Source organism: Apteryx rowi, unplaced genomic scaffold, assembly GCF_003343035.1.
Source record: "Apteryx rowi isolate R43461 unplaced genomic scaffold, aptRow1 scaffold_13, whole genome shotgun sequence".
Taxonomy (NCBI): domain Eukaryota; kingdom Metazoa; phylum Chordata; class Aves; order Apterygiformes; family Apterygidae; genus Apteryx; species Apteryx rowi.
In genome coordinates, this window is record NW_020447530.1 from 3,315,975 (window position 1) to 3,341,048 (window position 25,074).

General features: G+C 41.4%; 1 protein-coding gene across 4 annotated transcripts in view; it reads right to left on the reverse strand.

Moving 5' to 3' along the window:
- Positions 1-3,263: 3,263 nt before the first annotated feature.
- MAP4K5 (mitogen-activated protein kinase kinase kinase kinase 5) overlaps positions 3,264-25,074 on the reverse strand; it is a 46,476-nt gene continuing 24,665 nt past the window's right edge. For 2 of the 4 annotated variants that reach the window (XM_026056231.1, XM_026056235.1), the window contains 20 exons: positions 24,512-24,570; positions 23,404-23,468; positions 20,549-20,593; positions 19,587-19,629; positions 18,899-19,109; positions 18,510-18,607; positions 18,313-18,354; positions 17,585-17,669; positions 17,414-17,493; positions 13,595-13,655; positions 12,847-12,849; positions 12,643-12,757; positions 12,458-12,516; positions 11,187-11,290; positions 10,588-10,765; positions 9,299-9,367; positions 8,513-8,605; positions 6,594-6,664; positions 5,896-5,951; positions 3,264-3,965 (listed from right to left, as the gene is read on the reverse strand). In XM_026056231.1, coding sequence (XP_025912016.1) covers positions 3,878-3,965; positions 5,896-5,951; positions 6,594-6,664; positions 8,513-8,605; positions 9,299-9,367; positions 10,588-10,765; positions 11,187-11,290; positions 12,458-12,516; positions 12,643-12,757; positions 12,847-12,849; positions 13,595-13,655; positions 17,414-17,493; positions 17,585-17,669; positions 18,313-18,354; positions 18,510-18,607; positions 18,899-19,109; positions 19,587-19,629; positions 20,549-20,593; positions 23,404-23,468; positions 24,512-24,570 — 1,625 coding nt within the window. In that variant the 3' untranslated portion in view covers positions 3,264-3,877. The remainder of the gene's footprint in view (positions 3,966-5,895; positions 5,952-6,593; positions 6,665-8,512; positions 8,606-9,298; positions 9,368-10,587; positions 10,766-11,186; positions 11,291-12,457; positions 12,517-12,642; positions 12,758-12,846; positions 12,850-13,594; positions 13,656-17,413; positions 17,494-17,584; positions 17,670-18,312; positions 18,355-18,509; positions 18,608-18,898; positions 19,110-19,586; positions 19,630-20,548; positions 20,594-23,403; positions 23,469-24,511; positions 24,571-25,074) is intronic. The other 2 variants (XM_026056233.1, XM_026056232.1) reach the window with 2 other exon arrangements.

Sequence of the window (25,074 nt, forward strand, 5' to 3'; positions counted from 1 at the left end):
AAGCTGGAGAGAGCCACAGCCATTCTGATTTCTCACCTTGGCCTCCCTTCCCTCCAGTCTATCCAGGGTACGTCTTGTGATTCCCAGCCAACCTGTAGCACTGAGAAGACTGGCCATCCCTGGATCAGGCCCTCCCGCTGGCTGCCATAAGATGACCCACAGATCGGTGTACTTCCTTCGAGACATGTCCAAGAAGGTATTGTTCCCAGCAAGTCTAGAACACCGTCGAGGTATCAAATAAAGCATAGTTTATTTGGCATAGACTGAAATGAACCACAACAGAAATTTAAGTAGAACAAAGCCTAGTTGCACAAACTGGAGCAAGTGCAGTTAATCTCAGTTACAATCTAATGACTAAGCAAGGTAAAAAGTACATTTCAGAAAGTCTCCCAGTCTTTACCTGCCCCCCCTTCCCCGAGACATAGTGGCTCACTGACGCGTTGTACCTTTCATCTTTTAATCAGATGTCATCCCGATTTCAGCTGTATTTCTCAGTGACAGTGAATTTGTTTAGGAAATCAAAAGAGACTCATCTACAGGCTGCTTTTCAAATACTGTTCGCACTTCAAAGAACACGGGGAGCCTCTTTTAAGGCTTCCAAGTTGAATATATGAACCTTGTGCATCAAACAACTAATACTTTGATATCTGTCAAAAGAGTAATGAGAGAGTGAACAAGTCCTTGCTTTATTAAATTCCAAAATCACATTCCACGCTGTTCTCAACCCTGGCTGAAACGTTACAAAAACATACAAAGATACGGACAATACCAAACTAAACTTAAACAGTCTAAGAGATACAAAACATACTAGTCAGAGTCGCCCACTGAGACTGGCCGGTTGAGCTATGCAACATGCAAACCAGTTGTGCCATGCTCCGCTAAAGCAGGAACGCCAACTTCTACACTAGGAAACAGTATCCTGCAGGTCATGTCAGAAATCCCATTAGTCTATTAAGCCAGACTGGACAAAGCATTTCAGAACACACGACTAGAAATGCTTTAACAGCTAAAAAATGAGGTTTGATTAAATGAGGACTTTCCTAGACGCATTTTTATGATTCAGCAAATCCCCAGTCATTCCTGTCATTCAAAGAAAAATACTTATTTGTTCCATGACAGTGTAATGACCTAATAGTTATTTACTCCAGTTATTCCCCATAAATACTCATATTTTATTTACAGATTTCTCTAGTCTTTTAGGCATCGTGTTTTCAAATATGAAGCCAAGATTTCCTTCTGCAGTGAATGAGGTAAATTATGTGAAAATGTTTGCTCTATAAGATCAACGTCTATGCTTTACTTTTGTCTTCATTTTTGTTTTAAAGTCATGGTAGTCTAGGCGTTATACCTTTTTAGGGTTAGTCACCAATCACTGTTGCCTATGGCAGAAGTAATTTCAGTACTAGAGAACAGCTAAATGCCATGTAATGCTGACCTCAAGTGAAGCCACTTATTCTAGCCAAAATCATGCATGGGTAATAAAAGACTCTTCTGATAACAGCACCTGTTAAAATACTTCCATAACATGGAAAAATCAGATCAAGAAATCTCTTAGCCAAAATTGTTCTTTATCAAACGCACAGCTGAAAAAATGTATGCAAACACCAAATTTTTTCTGATATCCTCACCCTCACTCACTATAAACTAAACAGCCACAGACTTTTGCTATCCAGTTATGGAACACCTTGAGAATTACTTCTGGAAAGAAGTCAGTTTTAGAAGCTAAAATAAAGGACTTCATGCTACAACAGACTCCTTTCCCTCAATTTCTTTAAAACACAAATCTTCAGTGTCCTTTTTTTTTTTTTTCCTAATATTTCATCTCCAATTACAATTGACCACTTAAAATATTTTCAATATATTGTGGACTGGTTTTTTAAGTTCTGTCTGTACACTTAGTCATTAAACCTCGATACAGTTTCAGAACTGAAAAGGTTGGCTTGATTTAAATATCAAATCAACAATAAAGAATTAGTTTTGAATGACAGTGCTAAGTGGACAAAATGCTAAATTGTGTGCAGGTCTTGTTTTCCTTCCAGACCTTCAGAACAACATAAAACTCCAGCTGTACCTAGTAACAAAAAGGCATTACTGATTCATCATGTGTGCTGAGTTAGTTCCATCGATGTTAAATTATGAATCAAGTAGTTTGATGCCTAAGCAGACAACCCAGCTCTCCATTCTTCACCTTGCGAGTTAAGATCAAACCACTCAGATTCTGCTAACCGTGTCAGCAGAGCCTCGAGTCAGGGCAAGCCATTCTAACACACTTACCTTTATCGCTTTATTAAAACGACTTGTGAAGCTTCTAACCTGTTTTTTTTAGGGTAGCAGATCACTGAAATTGAATCGGACAGCAGTATACAGTAGGGTTTCATTTAAAAAACCCTCCATTCAAATGTTAATGAACTGCTACTGTATCCGCCTATGGACTGTGTTTACTTGCATCAAAGCTTGCAGGTTAGTGTGAGGTAGTAAAACCATACCCTATCCTGTAGTCAGACTATATTCATATTTAATGGTACCTCAAGAATTTTAATTAATGAGGAAGACAAAAGAGACCAATGTGACTCTACTGGAGAAATAAAAGAGAAAGAAAAATGCAGGTGACAAACCAAAAATAGGGAAAGGGAAGAAGTGATGTGAAGCTTTATTATAGAATACTAGTTCTTATCATATTTATTTATACTACACAGGTGGGGAACTAACTATCCGCAAATGACAGTCTGACTGACAACAGCTGGATAACTATTCAAACAGAAAGCTAGAAAGCTCAGTTATCCTATAGGTTCCCCTCTGGAATAGTATAAATAAACTATACGTCATGGGCAGTTTTGATACGTGATACTTTCATTCATTAAGGATGACCAGGTACAATCCGCATATATTTCCATTTCATGTCACAAGGCTTATCCCTAATTTATGAAAATAAAGCATATATATTTTGTACATTTTTATATATATATAAATATATATATATATAAAATATACACACTGCCGGTCAACTTACCACACATGCACAGACACACGCACACACATATTGTATACACTCAACCAGTAGCAACGTTTGATATCAATATTATATTTTGTGTACACACACCCTATATCTAGTAAATAAGAAAATCCCTTTTATGGCAATTCTGCAGGCAAAACCAATACAAAATATTTTGTTGTACAAAACTGCATTTTTACAAGATCAACCAACATTGTAGCATACCCCTCAAGAATGCACTACATCTCTACAAGAAAAAAGAATAATCAAATTTTTTTACAATTGTAAAAAAAAAAAAAAACAACCAAAACTGTAAGCTGCTCTGCAACCTTCCTTTGCTAAAAGTTAGATACATTACACCATTCTAGCAGCAGATTAATAAATAAGGATTAAATAATCTATTATACAAAGCCATACTGAATGGCAGATTTAAAAACAAAAAGCTTTGCAGATACTTTCACTTCCTACACAAATCATTTTTATTAAGAATAAGACTCAGTATAAAACAGGGAAACAGCCAGCACTCTATCTATATCTACAGAATACAAGGAAAATCCAAGGGAAGTAAAATATTTAACAGTTTATGGCACCTTTACGGCATAACATTATTTTAAAGGCTCTGTTTCCCTATGACTCATGAGTAAAGGGCTATTTATCTCATAGCTTTTATTAAGCAAACTCGACATAACCAACCACACAGTGGCAAGAGACAGAACCAGCTGCCCTCAGCTGCAAAAGTGTATTGATTTCTAGCCTAAAACAAGATCCTTTAGGTGTCAAGAAAAGAAACAGGAAGTCGTAGTCCGGCTTGTACAGAGTTTTCTAATGCTTCTCTTTTCCTGATGTGGTGAATTCGTTCTGTTATTTGCGTTGGGTTACTGTTGCTTAGTAACTATTTTCATGTCCAGCCAGGATGTAGAGATTGCTGTGTGCCGTCGGGTTTTCTGTTGGCCTGCTTTCCAGCACTACCACCCTGCAAGCAACACACAAACAAAACCCCAAACGGTCAGCGGCAAAATATGAAGCACGCGGTTTAACTGCTCCCACCGAGGAAGAACAGACCTGTCGCTCCCAGGTGTATAAAGATGGGAGAGATACAGGTTCTCCTAAATATCTTGGGTATTTTATTCTTTAAATCAGTTACCTCATTTTCCATTCTGTGTAGCAACACTTCTGATAAAAATGCTAAAACATCCTTTACAAGGACCAGAGAACTAGAAGGGGCTTCCTCAACCAGGATCTGCCACCTGCAACCGCAGCACGTGCAACGCGTCACAAACTGCCTCCAAACCAGTATGCTCCACCCTGAAATAAGTTATATCCTGTACTTCTACTGGGAAGTTATCTCGGAACCACAGTGTTGTGAGGAGACTCAACCCTCTTATCATCTGCAGCCTAAATGTGTTTATACCTCCTATGTCTTGTGATAAATATCAGCCATTAATTCAAACTCTTCTTCTCTCTTCAAAATATTTATCCTCCAATGGGTTCATAGAGAACACCGAACCCCATGTCAGTCTTATCCTGCTGGGTAATGTTCCTGTAGGTTCCTCTGGAAAACGTGGCTCTCGCCATCTTGGTGTGCTGACAGCTGTGTCCTACACACCACTTCCATGCCAAACCCTGACAAGCAGAACGTCCTCTTGTTGTCAGCTAGCGTGGTCAGGCCTTCGACCTCCCCTCTCCTTTCCAGCTGTTTAGTGCCTGCGTTTCTCTGCACCAGTTCCTAAGACTATATCCTGTGATTTTTAGTATTAAGCTTCCCTCTGCTTTTTGTTTTCCACATACTTTTCAAATAAGCGAACTGTGCTGGTTTAACCCTACCCGTTGGATATCTCAAAGGGAGCCTATCTCAGTGTTAGTATTTCACACGCTGATCTCCCATGTCACATTCCCCAAAGGGTCTTCAAATGAAGTCTCTCTCCTAACAGCTTCCATCCCTCATCTTCACTTCTGCAACTCAGTAATTCTTAAGTGATCCAAGTCAAAAAGGTGTTGCCACATCTGACTCACAGAAGCATGGTAGAAAAGACTCCTGCTCTGCTTGTATAGCGATGCAGAAATACAAAATGAAGGCAAATCAGTTGAATGAGATCAGAAAGGAAGAAAATGTTTTCTCGCAAAACTACACTTACTGGAAGGACTTCAACCTTCTTTCCCACCCCAAAGTGTGCTTTGCACCAAGTTGTTATTCAGATATGCATGTTTTTTATAAAAGTGGAGGTGAACCAGATAAGACACTGCTCTCCATCGCTCTGCATGTTTAGGACACCCCTGTGTTCATCAGCACAACACAGAAATGTGAGCCATTTAAAGGTATCAATTCCAGTATGCAAGAAAGACTCAGTACAGCACACACCTGGACTAATACACACAGCATTTGTACAGCAATGGACCTCAGCAGAAGCTTATTCTTGCAATAATAGAATATATCCCCTGCACTGCTGGTATACAGCAGATTTCCAGGCCTCAAGGTTCGGAGTAGTGAAGATTACTTAAGTAATTAGTTACCAAGGTGATGCCAGTTCACTTTGAAAATCCAAACCAAAGCCAGAATCCAAGCCAGAAGCCTTTCCAGAAGTGCACTGGGCACCACGCTTACCATCTGCCAAAGGCGGCTGCCATCTCTGCCTGTAGATTTTTCTCCTATATACTGCGTTTTTGTTCACAGTTCCATCTCTGCAGTGGAAAGTGGGGGAGGTCACAGGGCCCTTGGAAATCATTTTGGATTTGGATGCAATCACTAATTAAATTTTTGACTATTGCAGGCAGGAAACAGTGTCGCTACCTCCCACAGGACTGCCTACAGATGGATTTGTGGTAGTCTGGAGCAGAATTTCAGCTGGTAGGTAGAAAGCTTGTTTAGAGAAAATAAAAGGTTTATGTTTCTTCAGGGTGATTACCTGTCTGATCCCAGCAAGCGGAAAACCCTGGTCTCATCTGATATCTCTTGGGTCACCTGTAGAAATATGGAGACATTAAGGCCCATTTCAGTGGTAAAATGAAACAAAAAGGTCTGAGTTTGAAGGAAAAAAACCCTGATTAGTCTTTTCAAAAATTCAAATAACATTTAGTGCAAATTACCGGACTGAATCAGATAAATCAACACTAAGTTAAAAAAATCTTTTAAATTTCATAAAATAAGACTTATTTAAAAAAAATTACATATAGTAGATAGTTATGAGTCTAGAGGACTTGTTGTTAGCACACTTGGAATATTTTGTGGAAATCTTTGTCAGCAGAGAGACTGGCTTTCCCCTGCAATTTCATGCAGAGTTAAAGGGATGCTGCCAACTAGAGTTTTTTCAGGAGAGCCAAAAAAACCAAATGCTGCTTCTACCAGATCTGCACTGACTCTGTGCAGAACCAGTCCAGGTGTCTCTAAACTGTATGCTTGGAAATGGTGTTGGTAAAAGCACATGTGCTTTACCAATGGCAACATGTGGCAGCAAGTCAGAGAAAGAACCCAGAAAGCTAAAATGGTGACAATGAGGGGCACAGACACTATCACCAGGGAAGCAGCTAGAAGAGTCAGTCAGGATCAGCTGGTAGATGAGGACCAGGAAGAAACTAAATCTGGAAAGACTGGGAAATTACTTACTTCATCTGACTTAAAGCTTTTGCCCTGCATGCCATGCTTCCAGAAGGCCAGCACACTGTCTTGAAGGCACACTGCAGAGGAGAAACATAAAATCAGACCCAAGCATAGCTTGTTTGAACCAGGGAAATCTGGGTTTCCAGCAGCAATCATGGGAAGCACGTGGAGAAAATGCATGGTGAGACTTGGACTCCTGGCAGAAGACCCAAACTCTGAAATCACCATAAAAAAACTGGACTGAAGTTACTATTTGGATCAGAGAGACACTTTTTACAATTCAGTTCAAAGCATACCACTCAGACATTCCCCGTTTGCCAAGACAAGACAGGCATCTCTGTTTTTTCCTTTACTCCCTTACACTTCTATTCTCCAGATCTTTTTCTGCTAATGATTTGACTTTGGAGAAAACACCAGGAAGTGGTTAAACATGCTGCCAGTCAAAACCCAGCGGGTCACTGGAAATTACACATCATTTTAATTATATTTACTTCAAAATAGACATGAGTATGAAAAATGGGAGGAGTCTTCCATTCAGGGCTAAAGAGAGAACACAGAAAGCTACCAGCTCTGAATGATTTAACTACCAGACTGCTTAAAATAATGGATGAAGAACTTGTTATTCTCTAAGCAGTGTTACAGACACATATATTTTATACATGAACTATTTTCCGAGATCCTGCTTGTTTTTCTTTGTTCCTCACAGTCACATTTTGTATCTGCTCAGTATTAGCTATACCCTAAACACACAAAACAAAGGCATTTAACAGAATCCCAAGAGCAATGTCTTTCACAGCTGCCTTTTTCTCTACATTTAGATTTACATCTTTATCTGTTACTCCTCACTCTACCCTGCAATCAGACAACAGAGTTCTTTAATACTCTGAATTCCCAAGAGCCCACTTGGAGCATAAAGAACTGCTCACGTTATTCCAAGTCAGCTGGTAAGTGCAAGACTTTGGAATAAATGCTTCTGTCTATGAATTCCTTCAGGGTTCAAGGAAAAGGTAATGGCTGAGTCATGTTACGCATGTGTCAGCAGGAGATGTTGTACGATAGAGGTAAAGCAGGTAATTAGAACACATCAGAATTTAGAGAAGAGTCACAGGCTTGATTAAAAATATCATAACAGTTCTTCCTTCGGGATGGTTCTGACATATCTAAATAGAGATTCTGTATATAAGAATGTGCATTGCTTTAGCAGCTGCTGTTAAAGTACAAAATACCTATGTCAAGAATCTTCTGTTAAAGGGAAGATGCCTGAGGAATATCCTGAAGTCTAAATTGTACAGAACTGCTAACAAAAATGAGTTGGCTTTCTATTACTGATTTTGGTTCCGGAAAGAAGTTCAGGTCCTGAAATACAGAATTCTTTAATGTATGTTAACCAGATACTTCTAATTTTTATAGCTTTTTATGGCAGAAATACTCGCTTGGTAATTATAATGCAACTTTTAGGAGCAAGGCTGCTGCGTTCTATTAAGAATTAGATTCAAATACTATTACCCGTACTATTAAAAAATGGATGTGCTATCACTTTATATAAAATCCTAGCTTTTAGAAGACTGATGCAAATGAATGTATTACTAACATAGAAATCTTTTTTTCCAAAGATTCTTCTCAGTGCTATGGAAATGACCAGGAACAATCAACATTTTTCAATCAAATCGTGATACAACTTATTTTTAAGACAGAAATGACACCAGCTGGAAACATGCGCAGGTCAGACACGTACTGCCTGGCAACTGGCTTATTTTCTTAAACATGTCAGTGGAGACAAGGACACAGCTCACAATATCCTAAAGCAAGCATTTTTCAGTGTCAGGCCCCAAGGGGTGCACTAGACCAATCCATTAAAACCCCTTCAAAATTCATCATTTCAAGTTCTCAGTTCTTCAGAACAAGTACAGAACAAAATCACTTACCCACTGATTCAATGCAGAAATCAAAGCTCAGCTCAGAGGCCAATTTCTTGCTGGACTTCAACTTCCCTTGTAAATTCACAATTTTCACAAATTCTCAAGAAAAACAGAAAATCAAGTATTAAAACCCACTGCTGAAGAGGATTACAGGTGGCTCTAAGTATGAAATACTAACTTCAACTTTCAGGCAACAAAACAATGAGCATCCTTCTCTCGAAGTAAAGACAGAAACCATCTTAAATATTTCTGTATGTTTTTAGACTTTTTTTGACAGCCTTTCTAAAAATAACAAATTTAGTGCAGACAACCTATGGTTGTCTATATAAACGTTGAAACTGAAGCAGATTAAGTCATTGCAAAGTTCCCATTGCAATATTCACTTCTGATGCATATGAATTATTGTTACCGTGCACGATGTAGTGTTAGCTATCTATCCTGCTAAGCATATGCAATAGGCAAGTGCCATGTTTTCCAGATAAGTTTTAAATTTTTCCGATTTGCATATATGTGAATATTAATCTGTAATGCTGCATTACAGATTTCATTTTGAAAGGAACAGAAATAGGAAAAATAAGAAGAATATACACATAGGAAGAGGGGAAGTGGAATCACAAGAGTCAAAGCGAAAAGATCCCTTATCTGAACTGTATCTATTAGGAAACATTCCAACACAAATTAGCAATGAAGAGAGAAAAATTAACTTATGGTAGAGTTAAAAATCAACAACTGTGGCAAAACAAGTTTTGCACGAGGTGTAGTTAAGGTGCCCAACAGATACACGTTACTTACTGTCCAGGCAGACTAAGACGGTGTCTCTTTCCAGCTGTGTTACATGAATGGCATCTAACTGCTGATTGCCTTGGGAAAACGAAAACAGATTACGTTACACCACATCGCAAGTCTGATCGCAGCCTCCCCTCCTGTCAGCCTCTCTCCAACTGCAACAGCCTTTTCAGTATGTTACAAGCCTTTTGCCATCTGCAATATTTGTTATTCTTTTACTAAGGCTGCATGATCCCAGAATGCTATGGGAGCAGAACAGGGCCTAAGGACAAGCCAAACAGCTCAAAGCATGTATTTAATATAAAAGAGCTACTGCTTATCAGCAAAAAATGCTATGCTAAGCTCTAACTTAAAATGTAAGTCAGCTTTCTTCATGAAAAGGCCCAATAATGAACAAAAGAAATCATCAAGGGAATTAAAAAAACCCAAAAACCCAACCCTCTTTTCCCATAAATTAATGTCTGGAAAGATTATTGTGCTGATATTAAACTAGAATTTAATATTTTTCATAGTTTTAATCAAATTCTCCATACAGCTGCTAAAGAGCAGTATTTTAATGTGAAAAAAAGGATCCATCAAAGCCAGCAGAGAAAAGCATCTGGAAGATATCAAATAGCTTTTGAAGATCAAACAGAATCTTCTACTTATTAATAACCAGCTGAAGATGACAAGCCCCCACCAAGGGCTGGAGGACTGACAAGATGCGAGGTTGACTAACACGAGGCTTTACACAAGAGAGAAGGGGAAAGAGCAGTGAGACTGACCCCAGTTAGAAGAAAACAGTATGCAACTACGAATGGGAAGAACTCAGTCGTTAGGGTCTGCATTACTATTTAAGGAATTTTAATTCCTTAAATTCCTTAAATTCCATGTCTAAAAATGAAGTCTTTTAAGATAGTTTACACTGAAGTTGGCAGATCATCACAAGAAGAACTTGGGATCAGGTTCAATATCACTGAATCATGGAATAGTTGGTGTTGGAAGGGACCTCTGGAGACCGTCTGGTCTCCTTGCTCAAGCAAGTCACCTAGAGCAGGTTGCCCAGGACCATGCCCAGTTGGGTTTTGAATGGAGACTCCGCGACCTCTCTGGTCAACCTGCTCCAGTGTTCAACCACCCTCACAGTGAAAAAGGGTTTTCTTATGTTCAGACGGAATTTCTTGTGTTTCATATGCTTTAGGTAGAGAAACTGCATCATTTTGCCTAGCATAAAGGGCTTCCAAACGTCTTCTGAGGAAAAGATTCAATAGTTACCAGACATTAAACAGCTGCAAGACAGACCAACAAAGTCTTACCTGCACCAATTTCTGTAAACCACGAAGATGCAGAGTTCAAGTTGATTGTCTCAAACTGAACTACTTGATTTGGTTCAGTACCCTTACTGATAGCCACGCAGACCATCGGGTACTCCTGCTCTGGTATCACTAGCATTTCAAACACATTCAAAGGACTTGGCAAAGGAAAATCAAAGTGCTGGAAAAAAAAAAATAAGGCATTTGTAGTATTTCCTTCTACCTTGAAAACAAGAAGCTTAAAACAACATGCACAAAAAGATACAGAAGAGTTTTTCACTGCTACTGAGAATCCACTTTAAGACAGCACAAGCTGTGAGCAACATTATGTTGTTCAGAGGGATATGGTAGGAGCCCGTTATTGCGAGTACTGGGCTTGATCCAACACTTCATTTGACTTCACTCATTGGATTTTCTTAGTCAAAGTGTGTCAAGCCAGATTTTTAAGCGCCCAGAAACCCACAAATGGGACTAGACTAGGATGTACTTTCCATTACAAATTCTAGAAAGGTTATTTCAACAACAGTATAATGATTAAGATCTCGGGGCAGAAAAGAGGGACAAGCAAAATTAAATGTTGTAAACTAAAATAAAATACTTACCTTTATTAACATGAATTTCTGCATTGGCTCATACCACTGTAGAAGAACAATTCCAGACTGCAGTGCCCCACACAGATACTTATGTCCTGTGTATGGATTTCTTACTATATAAAACAAGCAAATAAACAAAACCTTTTTAAGTCCAGCAAGTTCAATGCATTCATAAAGAGAAACTAAAAAATGCAGCTATTTTTACAAATAATTTAAGAAATACTACCATTTTCACACTAATAATTGTCTTCTGGCATAGCGTTCAAATATCTTTAGTGATTACTATTGTGCCACATTCCAAATAAACTCAATTATCTGTATACTTAATAACAACAAGCATTTCTGCCGTAAAAGCTGCAAAGCCTTCTTCCTGGGGCTGCAGCAGGTGTGGGAATGAAAGGCCCAGGCTAAGCTTGACTTCAGGAATCATTTGCAAATATGCCGCCTGTAGACACGGGATATCCAAGCTCGCAACTAGGTATTTTGTTCTCTCTTTAAGCATTTTTAAGAGTGCAAAGGTACAATTTCTCATGTCCGTTTTTCAAAGGGATGTGCATTCTGTAGAAAACCCAAGCTTTTTTGAAAGTCAGTGACGCCAAAGACAAATCTATTACTTCACAAGCTCTAAGACTTTTTTGCAGGCACTTAGAACTTGAATGATGGCTTCAGTCCTCCCCAGGCTGACATCATTTTTATCATGTCCAGCAACTTCTTTGTGGAAAAAATACTTTTCAAATTAGCCTCGCTAAAAGTTGGATCTAGGTCAACGCTTGAGCCAAACTAACAAAGCAGAAAGGCTATTTGCGTATGTGCAACAAGTGTGGGATCCTGTGACAAGTGGTACATTTGCAGGCTGTCTGCATGTCACGGTAACTAGCTGGCTCATGGTTGAAACCAGCGATCCTAAACATCAGCCCATTCACGGAGAGCTCGACTCTCGTCCTTGGCAGCTCTCAGAGGGAACGTGCAACACGTCAGCTGCACTCTACCGGCACTCCCCGGGGTTTCCTTTCAGCGTCTTGCTCTAGACGGCAACACTTCTAGGTTAAGAGCTGATATGAAAAATGCTTGTGTATCAATGCCACTGAATAGCATAAAGACCCCCTGCATTAATTAGAAGGAAAACCATATACTAATTAGGTGCAGCATTAAGATATAAAGTAGTCATACTGTTTTCTGAACAATGAACTAAGTCAATTAAAAGGAAATGAGTTTAAGACATGCCATGTTGTCCAACAACAAAGGCCAGGAAAAAATTGTAAACCTGAGTGCCTACTCACCTATACAGCATTTGTGGCATCCTTTTGTATCAGGAATCTTTGTCGTTAAGGCAAACTTCCTGGAATAACAGTTAAAAAATGCATCAGCCATAGATGCAGAGGGCCTTTCATACTACTAACTCAACAGCATATAAAAGCATTTAAGGAAATTTTCACTTGTTAGAAATTGCCTCTAAGATCTGTACCTTGGTAATATTTTGTCAGGAAACCTATGAGTTTGAATATGAGCAGCTAATCCTGTTTTTTTGGCTTGTTCAAACAAAGCTATTAAATTATGGGAGTAGAGCTGGAATGTTTTCCCTGTAAGAGAGAAAAGCACAATTGATACCGCACACACATGCGCATGAGAGAAGAGTACATTTTAGAAAAACGTATGTATATAAAATTACCTTCTAGGAAAATGGACCACGTGCGTCAGATATTTCGAGTCCAATTATGAGGAAAAATAAAACAAGACAACAATAATAATGCATATGGAGAAGACATGGCATTCAACTCAGAGTTCATTTCAGTAACATTAAAGATGCTCTGAAAATTAGTTATACATACACGGTTTTAGAAGGCTGTAACTATGCAACAACCATTAATCCTATCAGGACACATTCTCTTTGTCTACAAATCAATGAAAGTGGTATTGCACAAAAAGCTGTGTTTTTAAAAGCACAATCCTACAAGTAGTCTGCATGTCATATTATCCTCTTCATCTGTTTCCTATGTAGAACCTCCTTATTTCAGGACAATTCAGAAAAAAAATTTTTTTTTTCCAAAAGAGTCAATCTGATGGATTAGTAGTATCTCATAGCCACCTCATTCCCCTTTATCTTGAGATGGTTTTTGTTTTAAATTGGATTTATTTTCCGAATCTGGTTCATATCAAAGATGCCATCAGGCACTGCAGACAATTGCATCTACCACTTGTAAAAGTCCACCTATAAACTTCTGGTCTTATCTATGAAAATCTTTTGAATTAAAGCACTCTGGAAGCTAAACTGCCTACACAAACACAAGGAACTATGCACAACTCTTTCCTTCAGAACAATCTGATCCAAATTATGCCCAAGGAAAAATACATTGTACTGAATGATGGCTTTAAAGGTTTCTCTTTATTTTATTAATTTTTCCTCTATTTATACATACCTGACAATGACATTAGGGTGTTATTGATAACATACAACCAGGTGCACTTTCGGGGAAATAACTGAAGAAGGAAAATATTTCCATTAATAGAAACATACAGGAATTACTAACCCTGGTTTTCTCTGCCTGCTCCATCTCTGTTACCATTCCCACAGCGATTGACACTGGAAAAAGTCCCAGCCGCAAATATATTCCTTGCTTTAATTCACTCTCTTAGACCCTTACTTAGTCCTTTTTTCTGTCTTAATCACTTTTCATTCCTTCTCTCTTCTACCCCTAAAACTTTCAAACTTCAAATTTTCTTTAGTTTTTAAATCAGCAGCACAGAGCTGAAGTGGGACAAATGGCACTACTGGAATACCACATATAGAAAGATATAGCTTGCTCTGGAATGACAGCCAGCGAAAAGAAGATAATGGTATTACAGCAGCCTACTTAAACCCCACGCAAATCGGTGGGGGGGGACAGGGGGAGGCACAGGGAGAAGCATTGGTATTTTCCAAGCCACTCGGAAAATCCTGTATTTTGTGTGACTTACCTACCTGGCTATTTGTGTTATCATACCGCTATGTAAAGAGAGCTCATGGAAGACATTGGGACATATTTTTGTTTCAGAAGGTACTCAAGGGGCAGCTAGTCTAGATTTGAAAAGATTTTAAAGGTAAGAGGAACGTCCTGACAATCTGAAGGAGGGAGGCAACTTGGATAAAAGTGACTGCAAAATGACACCGTTCAGGCATCTCAACAAAGGAAGGAATGAGGATAGCAGAATAAGGACATGGATATCACAAAAAAAAAATTGAATATCTTGAAGGATATTCATAGGTAAGGTCCTCCCATGAGAAAAAGTTCTAACAAGAAGAAAGGAGTTCATAGGAGTCTGTTGTATCTAAAGGAGGATATTAAAAAAAAGACAACAGCAGACCCGTCCAACAAAGGATGTTGTTGCAAAACACAGCAAAAGACCAAGACGGTTGAATCAAGGCTCTACAAAAGGATGGCTGTACCTGTTCAACCAAACGTCCATCTAACCTCATACCTATTTCCAACAGTCACCATAGGTGACACAGTTTCTCCACAGAAATGGTGAGAACAGGAAAAATGCATATGGTACTGCCTCTAATACTCTGCCAGGCACTAAACTTCTTCAGCTCAGAAACCTGCTGAATCAGTTGTGGTTCCTGTGTATTTAGTGACTGTCAAAGGATTTATCTTCCACAAATTTGTCCAGATGCCCTTCTGAACTCGTGTAACTTCTGGCATTCTGGCAAAAAGTCCCAGGTCAGTCACCCACTGCTTATACTTCATTTGGCTCCCACTAGCTTCGCTGGATGGCCCCACGTTCTTGCACTGGAAGAGAAGGGGAATGAGGGAACGCTCTCCCAGCCACCACAAGATGGGTAAATATCCCCCCCCCCCCCATGCCTTAAATATTGCAAACAAGTAATACAGCAAATGGAAACAATGACACGATGCTGAGGATGACAAGGCAACCACAGGATAAGCCTGAAGGAAGGAACGTRAGACAGGTTAAGATGCAAATCAAATTACAAAAGCAAAGTACGTTCCATGAATGTGTTAACTGGGAAGACAAAAGGAGGCTAGGTCCACTGCTTGGCGGGAAAGGAGGTTCCTCCTGGCTACATGATTAACCCAGTTAACAGCACCGTGATAAGAACTTGTGTGAGAAGCAATAAAGAAGATGTTAAATACTATTTCAATTAGATGTACTCATGACAGCAGGTCCCAATAYACAGTACTTAAGAACTGACTCAAACCAAGCTCTCAGTAATGATTATCCTCAAGAACTGATGGAGGACAAACATGGACCCCAAGAAGGGCAAACGCAGTACCTGCACTGAACCAAAAGGGCTTGAGGATCTCTAAAAGTCTGACAGACTGACTCTGGATATCTAGAGTAGCACAGGAACAAGCCACGTAGCTTTTAATTAGCAAGGGATAACAACTAAGACCGCCTAGCGTGGATTTGTGCAGAACAAGAAGTATTTGAAGATCTGAATTTCCTTCTTTATCAGGAGAACTGCTCTGCTGGGTGCAGTGGAACAGTAAGACATGATACATATACGAAAGATCTTGCCCCATATGCCATTTCCATATGCAAAATAAGAAAATATGGGGTAGATGAAACTACAGAAAGAAAACATAGAACTTGTTGGACATAAAAACAGAGTATCTGCCAGTAGTTTGCCATTTAGCAGGACAAAAACCAGCCTGTAGACATACAGTGTCTTTTTCTGAGGTTCTATTCAGTGTTTTCACTGAAAAACTAATAATGCAATAAAAGTATACATATGCAATCAGCAGATGCTATTAACCTTGGAGAGACTGCAAGCACGCTGGAGGATGGGTTCAGAAATAAAAACTGGAGAAACAGTTCAAAAAAGTCAAGTAATGGCATTTAGTGGTGAGAAATAAAGAAACGTATCAATACAAAGCGGGAAAAACTGGCAAGGCAGAAGCACAGCAGCTGTAAAGCCCTGGGGATTGCTGTGGCTCACACGGGATTTCTGCCAGCTGAGGATGCTGTCACAGAAAGGAAACTAATCCTGGGATGCATTAAATGTCATTAGTAGGATGCTAGCAACCTCTCTCTGCCCACCACTGGCACATCTAACCTTTTAAAAGGATATAAAAAAGGGTCTGGAAGAGTCCAGAGAAGAACATTACATAAAATAAATTAGGAAAATGTACAAGGAAAGATTAAAGACTTTTGTTGGACTAACTGAGCAAAGAGAACATTAAGGCAAGGACAGGGGGATTTCAGCAGTAGTCACCACCTTTTTTTTAAAGTTTGTTAGAAAAGTAAATTGTTGTTCCTCACATCTGCTGAGGCTACAAAAAGATAATCAACTTCCTATTCTACCCTCTCCTATTGTATTTGGGTGCATTCTTGTATCTCTTAACTTGAGAGGATCTTCTCACCGCATCAGATTCAAACTTCCAATTCTCACCATCAAGCCCTTTATAATCTTCTCTCGCTTTTCTCCTTGCTAGACTCCTGCCCCACGCAACACCTTCCCCTTTGCCCATCTCTAGCTTTCTGTCCTCTAGCATGGTGCTCCTAGGGACTGAGGATTTCTTTCACTGCCACATGCACTTCCTCTTAAGCACAGATTTGTGCTTAATCTCTGTAGCACCCTCTAAGTGAAATCATCTTTCTCTTGCTATTAGTCACAGACATGCCCAGCCTGTCACCTCTGGTTTCTGACCTGTGCCGTGTCTTGTCTGAATTTGATGCTTGTTAGAGGCCTGAGCTGCCTTTGTGAACTGCTGTGGAAACCTACAGCTACACATCTCATCACCAGCATCTGCCAGCACTTCCTCTGCAAGAATGCTTTGCTACTCCTGACCCTAAAGCAGCAACCACAGCAATGCCACGGTTGTATGAAGTGCCTTTGGAAAGGGGTAGCCTGCCCAGCAAAACAGAAGCAAATACGTATTTATTAGTATGCGTCAGCTAAATTAAATGGCTGAGGGCTGTGATAACATACAGTGGAGAAGCAATGTGCCATCTAGTGGAGATAAAATGGACAAAGAAGAAAGGGTGGGTAATCGGCTGTCTCCACGGAGGAGAAAGATGTTTTACTACAGAACTCCTCTGAATGCACTGACACAGGAGCAGCATCAAAAAATTCATGTAAGTATGGGGACTATCACTTCTAGCACTTCCAGTGCTTACTTTGATGTGAATCAGTTTATGCCACAAAGCTTAGCACGCCCATCTACCCCTAATACGAAACTTTCTTGTTTCATAATATTGCCAAATCTGTTCTGCCTGTTCAGTATATCAATAGTCACCTGTTCCATCGTCGCTTCATGCAGTTCGTTCAAATTCAAAGTATAGATACCTTCTTCAGTTCCAAAGATAATGTACTGATCTAAAAAATTTAAGAGAAAATGTTTAATTCAAAAGCTCGTTACCACTTTGGCAACAGGCAGGTTTAAAATATGAATGAAAAACAACTTTACCTTTAGTATCTGGATGTATCCACGATGTTGCACAGTTAATCTTCAAGGGGCAACCATCGAAGACTTTGGAAAAGCATGCTCCCATCTGAAAGACACCAAAACTGAAATCTGAAACAAGTTTGCAGTATAAAGTGTTCATCTTCTGGCACTTTGCCAGTTAGTACACCCCTGTACCACCGCTGCTCTCTTCAGACATAGAAACTCATTCTAAAATATTCTGATGCAAAACATTTTCTCTTCCCCAGAGCTACAATGCAGCCTTCCAAACCTTTTTCATGGACTTTATATACATTAAGAAACACAAAGGCAGATCAGAACGACATGGACAATTTTAAGTACCTACTGGACAAGACCAATACTAAGTGCTTATATAACGGCATATGAAGGCAAAACAAGCAGAAACATTCAAGAAAATAAAACCTTCTCCCAGGACTACTGCCGTTCTCCATTTTTCTTTATAAAACAGAGAATGCCCCTGGAGAGCACAGCCCAAAGAGGCTGTCAAGTCTCCATCTCTTCACATCCAGGCTGAATGGTGAAAGGATATTTTTCGGAAAAGGCATTTGGTATACAGTACTCAAAGAACTGGGTGAAAAGTGATTAGCTACGACAGGCAGGAAGTCACCCCAGACGAGCTGATAGCTTATTCTAGCATAAACTTTCTGACACTAGAGAGATGACAGGAGARGAGACTTCCAGTAATTCCTACCGCAAATGAGATTTCTTACCAGCACCTTCGGTGTTGGTGGTAAACCATTGATTGCTGGCTTCTGTGGGAAGAAAGAAAGCTTATAAAATACCTCCCATGCACTGATATAAAACTGTACATTATGCTTCCACTCGTCTATATTTAGAAACTTTAACTAGTTAGCTAACATGGCAGTGAAATCAGGCAGCTGATCAGACTGTGAGTCACAGTACTTACAGGAAAATCTCTTTTCTCTTTTTTACGTGGCAGCTGAGGGATTTGTCCAGACCCTTCAACATTTTCTTCAATGAGTTTCAGCATGCCATCCCCATTTCCTGAAAAGAAGCCCAGACACATTTTTGAGCACCCTGGACACAGTCAAGGCTGTGCCTGCTGCCTGCAGGCAACACAGCGATGGTATTGACTGGCTGARCGTCCGTGTTTTGGCACAGACATTCCCACCATGGGTCATGGCTCTAATAAGAGCCAGCACACACGTGAAAAGGAAAGCTGCACTTTATGAATAGCTTAAATTAAGTTAACTGTCTACTGAAAACAGAGCGGGCTCCAAAACTGATTTCCTTTGAAAGGAAGCAAGTCACCTTTTGGAAATGTAATGCATTTACCCAAGTCGCTGTATCTAGCTGTAAGCAGTCCAGGGCTGCTGATGCTGCTGGTCATACCGATGGGGGAAGAATCAGCCTGAGGCCCGCAAACAGGAATACTCTGTCTCCTATGAGCTGGCGGGGCTCTGTTTTGCGAGTCAGGAAAATGCTTTATTGTCTGAGACTTCTCATCATCTGGCAGGTTTTCCTCAGGGTAACTGTTTATTCTTGGCTGCAACAAACAAAAGAGATGAAGATTAACTTGGAAATGGCATCTGGAGGCATAAACTTAAGACAGATTTTGATTGAAGTCAGACTGCTGCTACATAAAGGAAAAAAAAAGTTCCCAGTGTTTGGACAAAGGCACGGGACAGCACACTGATCTGCGAGGTATTCCTCCTCCGATGGAAAAATCACAGCAGCAGAGGGACTGCTGAACAAGAGGACATTCCACGCAGCATGCTCCCTTCAGAGGGAAAATACCTAAAAGTCACTTTAKCAAGGACAGCATAAAGGCCAGGAATTCCCGGCAGTCAGGGAGGCTGCACAGGATGCAAGTCAGCACAAAATACGACGCTGCATGAAGTCTGCTGGCAAATGGTATTTAACAGGATTTACAGCCTACTACGGGCCTCAGACAGAAGCACTGCAGAGACCGCCTAAGTGGTGTCTGCCCACCCAAAACTCTTCAAACACCTCGGTCGCTTACCTTAGGAGGTAGTGGAGGTGGCCCTGCTCGCTTGAGGGTTGATCTGAAACGAAAAGGAGCGGTAGTTGTCTTAGTTACACCACCAACATAACCAGAACTGCTTGAGAGCAAAGGCTGTAAAGAGGACGAGCCAGATGCATAGAAAAGACTGATCACAGCTGCGCACAGCAGGGTTAAACTAGAAGCCTAAGAGTGGAAAAAAGCACATTAATACTTGTTAGAAGTGGGTTTTGATAAATTGTCATTCTTTCATAAACATGGAAGTTAGCGTTTGTGATGAAGGGTATTTGAAATTAGGAAATAAGTATGCGTTAAGGGACTCGTCCTCCGAAGGCGCCCCCTTCCACTACTTGTTTTTTTTGTACTCGTTTTTCTAGAAGATTCCTCCCGACGGTGAAAATGCTGCGTTTCTGTATCAGCCAGTAGATCATGTCACAGAGCAACGGCCTCTCGACGGTTTTCAAAGCGGCGAAACAAGTTTATTGGACATCGCCTAAGAGCAGCCCCAAGAGCAACTGCACCGCAGGCCGGTCACCAGCTGGGCCCCAACCGTCCAGCCCGATTTGCAGCTTTCGCTCCGGCTGAGTCAAAGGAGAGCAGCGGAGGGGCTGCGCATCCCCTAACGGGGATATCTGCACATCCGCGRCTGGGCTCAGGACTGTTCGATTAACCTCGCCTCCTCGACACGAAGCCTGCTTGAAAGCTTTAGGCGCGTCCCCATACGCTCTGCCGTGCCCTGGGGGAGGCGCGAGCGAGGGCAAGCATCGCTTTGCAAACCTTCTCCTGACGAGCAGCTAAACAGTCAAGCGTGCGTTAGACCGTTAAATGCAACTAGGCCTGGTTTTTATGAGCAGCAAGCCTGCCCGCAGCGTTTTGAGGAGAGAGCTTTTGCCAGAACACGGCCTGCTTCGCGAGAGCCACGCGGAGGAAATGCAACTGCGGCACGCAGGAGGTTCACTCACTCTTCAACATCTTCGCTCCCGTCGCCAAATTTTGTAAGGAGACCCCTAGGCAAAATGTTTATAAAAATAAGAGCTCTGCTCTGAGGTCAACACGTGCAACCGAACCGATCGGTGATGTAACCCGGTTTCACAACAAGCATCTCCCAGGTCTTTTCAAAGCACCGTACTTCTCTCTCAGCCGCAGCATTAAAGCCCTTTTCATTCAGCACATTCGCTGCCCCGCACCCCAGATCGTCATTTGAGCTTTCTTCCACACAAGCACCGCGGTGCAGATACCGTCAGCGAATCTTTCATTCTTTCTACCTGGTATTTTTAAATATTGCTGAAATGCTCAACCACGGTCTGTACAATCAACTAAAAAGGAAAACGGAGGGAGCTAGTGGGGGACAGATGGAGAAAAGCCTGCACAAAGAAAAAGCAGTGGAAAGTTCCCTCCTTGCAGCGTTATATCCTAAACACTCAGACTGTTTCCCGTTACAGCGGGAATTTTTGTTTCAAAGCCACCACAGGGTCAAAAAAGAAATTGTGACTAGAGGAGCAAAAGATCACAGAAAACACATCTCTAAAACGACAACAAAAAACCCTGATATCATCTTGGAAAATGGCAATTTCAAGTTGTGTCTTCAAAAAAAAAAAAAAGAAAAAGAAAAAGTCCAAACTGCAGATACTTAATCCATTAAAACGCGTTCCTCTGCGCCTTTGCTAGGCCGCTGGGACACCGTGAAGTCTACGCTCCTGCATTTACCAGTCGGGAGAAGGAAGAGGCAAGTCAGAAAGCTGCTTGGCTCAGGTTTCAATCCGCTACAAGCTCCTCCAGGGTACCGAAGCAGGCTGCGTTTACACGTCTTTGCAGACCAGGCGGTCTGCACGCAGCGCGGGCACCCCGCAACAGCCCACCACCGAGCACGTCCTACAGCGCTGCGCGGCTGTGCCTACCGCAGCACCCAGCGAAGCGCGACTACGGGGATCACTAGCAGAAAAACAAAAACGGATCATAAAAATACTAATCCAATCAGTTTTAGATCATGAGATAATTTCYCTGCAAATGATGCCTCCTGAAGGAAAAGCAGCAGACAGTTGTCAACAGGAATTAGCTTAAAAAAAACCCAAACACCCAGCAACACAAACCACCTCCATAATGCAGAAAACATATATCGAGCAGTCATTTAAAATGCTGCAGTAACAGTGAGAAAAAAACAGTGAATTAGCTCAATCTTTGGGTACACTTTCYGGTGTCCCCCTTTCCAGGGAGGTAACTCCCGAGTCAAACGTCTCAATCGGCATAACTGCGCTACAAGCCGAAGGAGGCGACGAGCGAGCCCCCCCTTCAGCACACATCCCTTCCTCGCCGCTCCGGCCCCGCGCAGGATTCCTGGGGACGGATGAGCTATGCATTTCCTGTTTATCCCTCTCAACTGGAAACCACTTCCAAGCGAGCGGCACACGGATTCACCATCCAGAAACTTCATGGCCGTGCTCCTTTCAGCGAGAAAAATTGCTTCCTAAATCTGGGTCTGTTTACCRATTTATAGCCCTGGCACCATTTGCTGAGGCTACATTCACCGCTTTTAACGGAGTCTGGCGCAGTCTTAATAATGTCGCAGACAGAATCGAATCAATAAGTCGCTTTGCAGGGGAGGACGCAAAGACGAGGAATCACAGCTTTGCTCTCCAGCCCCCCAGACTGCGGCTGCCTGCAGAAACCTCGGCACCGACGCGAAAGGCTTTAGCCCCTCGGGGTCACGCGAGCAGAAAAAGCGAGGAGGAAAGCGCGAAGTCGCAGTCGCTCCCAGAGAGGGACGGGCAGGGCCTAGAGCCGCCCTGAGCTTTTGCTACGATGAGAGCAAGGACAGAAAAAGAGGCTGGACCTCGAAAGATCCAAACGCTAGCAATGTGCGTGASCCGGCCAGCTTTCCAGGGGGCTGCAATGTCAGCTGACAGCTTATGCAAGACTTTATCTGCAAAAAAGCCAAAGAAATGTAGTGTCTGATGCTCCGTTCCAAATAAAGATGGGAAGCAGGCTCTCCCAGCTTAGCAATTACTTTAGCTCACGTACCATCTTTCCCTGCATATGTGGATCAGTCAGGATTACTAAACTTCCCTACTCTTCACTGCAAATTCGCCCATCGCCTTTTAAAGGCAGAATCCAGCAGTTTGCAGCAAAAGGAAGCCACACACACATTAAATTCAGCTCTAGCTTGGAGACAGTCGTACTCCCTTACTTCCAACCTGCTTTTAGCCCGGGGGAAATTAGTTATAGCATTTCTTTTCCTAAAATTTTTCATCCCGAAACACTGGAAAACGGTATTAAAGATTACACCGCTCTGATCACGCACCCACAGCAGACGTAGTCATGTCGTCGTACCGAACTCGGTAAAACTAAATCTTCAAAACCAGTTTCTCCTTTGCGTACTTGCGAAGACCTGCCTCAGCGCTGCGAACGCGCTGTGCCACGGGCTGCCACGGCTACAGCAGCGGTTCAAGGGGAACCGCAGGGCCAGCGCGGGATGCCGGGCTCAGCCCTCTGCTTCAGAAAATCGACTTTGGCCCTTTTATTTCACTACGGTGTCCATATATACACACCACGCTTCCCATATACTACTGGGGAGCTACAACAGGTTTAAATAAAGCACTGCTTATCATTAAAGGAGATGATCACTCCTCCCCCCCAGACAGTGATCCAGCCAACTGCAGAAGGAGGAATGCACAGCGGGTAAAATTGCTTTTAATTTCATGAATACTAAAATGCACCAGGGCTCATGCTTTGATTTTCCACCATAACTTAATTTTGTTTTCAGCCTGCACTTCCAAACTAAGTCACAGAAGTAAAAGATGCTTTTAAACTCCGTGCTTACCTGCTGCTTCCACCATCAACAAAAGGATTCCAATGTGAAGCAAAGTCAGCGCCGGCGGCTACACCCTGAAGATGCAGAAATTTTCATTCAAGACTTTTTTCTAGCAAACTGAAATAACTAACCAACAGCACCTGAAGAGGCCTGGGAGGTTCCCAGGCCCTGCAGAACGACCCATAATCAGTAAAATAAATTTCCAAAGTGAAGCCATGTTTTACGATCCAATTACAAAACAATCATTGAAAAGATATCTTCGACTCCTTAGGCTCAGACTTAGGAGCAGTGTCTAGAAATGGTGCAATGCCAGTGCTGAGTGGCGATAAATAACACTAAAACAAAAATTGACGGTGAAAACTGAGTAAGGATTTTGCCCTCAGGGCGCTTCCAAGACACTCCTCCAACAAGAGACGGCACTGCAGCCACCTCCAAACTCACAGGAGCCACCATCCGCGGAGGCTGGGAGCATCCCTGTCTTTATTTAGGGTGCTGATGGGACCTCATTAATAGCAACACGTACGAACCTGATCAGTCACTTCCGAAAAGATGGGCTCACACCTACCTGCTGGATTGCAGTACTGCTTTGAAAAACTGGAATGGATTTTTCTGGAGTGCTGAGCACCAGCGTCTCCAAATTAATTTTAACGGCAGCTGCTGCTATTCACACCACTTATTAATAAACGGAGCCCTGGTGTGCACAGTCCCACACTAACCCAAAGGAACATTAATGAGCTGATCCGAAGCAAACTGTGGAGAACTGGAACGAGCAGCAGCAGCTCACAGGGGGCACAAATGTCTGCACGTGAGCTGGCTGTGCGCCGAGCAACGAGAAGCAAAAAATTCTGGTGATGGGAAGATCAAGGATTCAAACGCAGAACGGCCTCTTCGCATTACCAAATTAATTGCTGCATGTCATTTTTTACATCTGAGCAAGACTCTCCGCACAAAGCACAGAGGGCAATTCATCTTCCTAAAAATGTGGCGATTGTCTGGGGACCAAGAGTGGTCTTCTCGGGACTTTACAGTTCAGATACATATTACTTAGAGCTGAGCCACAAAATAATGAAGACGCTATGATTTTAATAAACGATGGAAAAAACGAACTTGTTCTTACCATTTCATCTCGAGCTTCCGTTTCTTTCCGTAGAGGAGGCTCGAACTGTAGCTTATCAACTACAAAACATTACGTTTTCAACTTTAATATACATTACTCTAATGCCTTTTTAATGCTTAATGTACCAGTGAAAAGCATGTTGTAACATATCAGAATAGTATATACAGTTTTAATCTGCCTATAAAATATGACTGTCACTTGAAATATCACCATTTTTCATGAAGTCAATTGTCAAAATGCTTAAATTTGCAAATGTAAAACCCACAAGAAGGAAATGGAGGGAAAGGAAATACAAAGTCATACAATGAAAATATAACAAAGTGTAACCATGTAACCACATGTTATTTTTAATGCATGTGAAAAAAGAGAGTTTTTTTTTTAACAGTAAGCTTCCTAAAAGTGACATGTACGTGACTCAGAGAAGCAGACAGCATTTAAACTACAATGTCCAAATCTAGAGAAAGGCAGTTTCTACCCTCAGAATTTCAACTTATATCCAACAGAGTAAAGCTTTAATACTGTTTTAAAAGAAAAAAAAAACACTTTTTTTTTTTTTTTTTTTA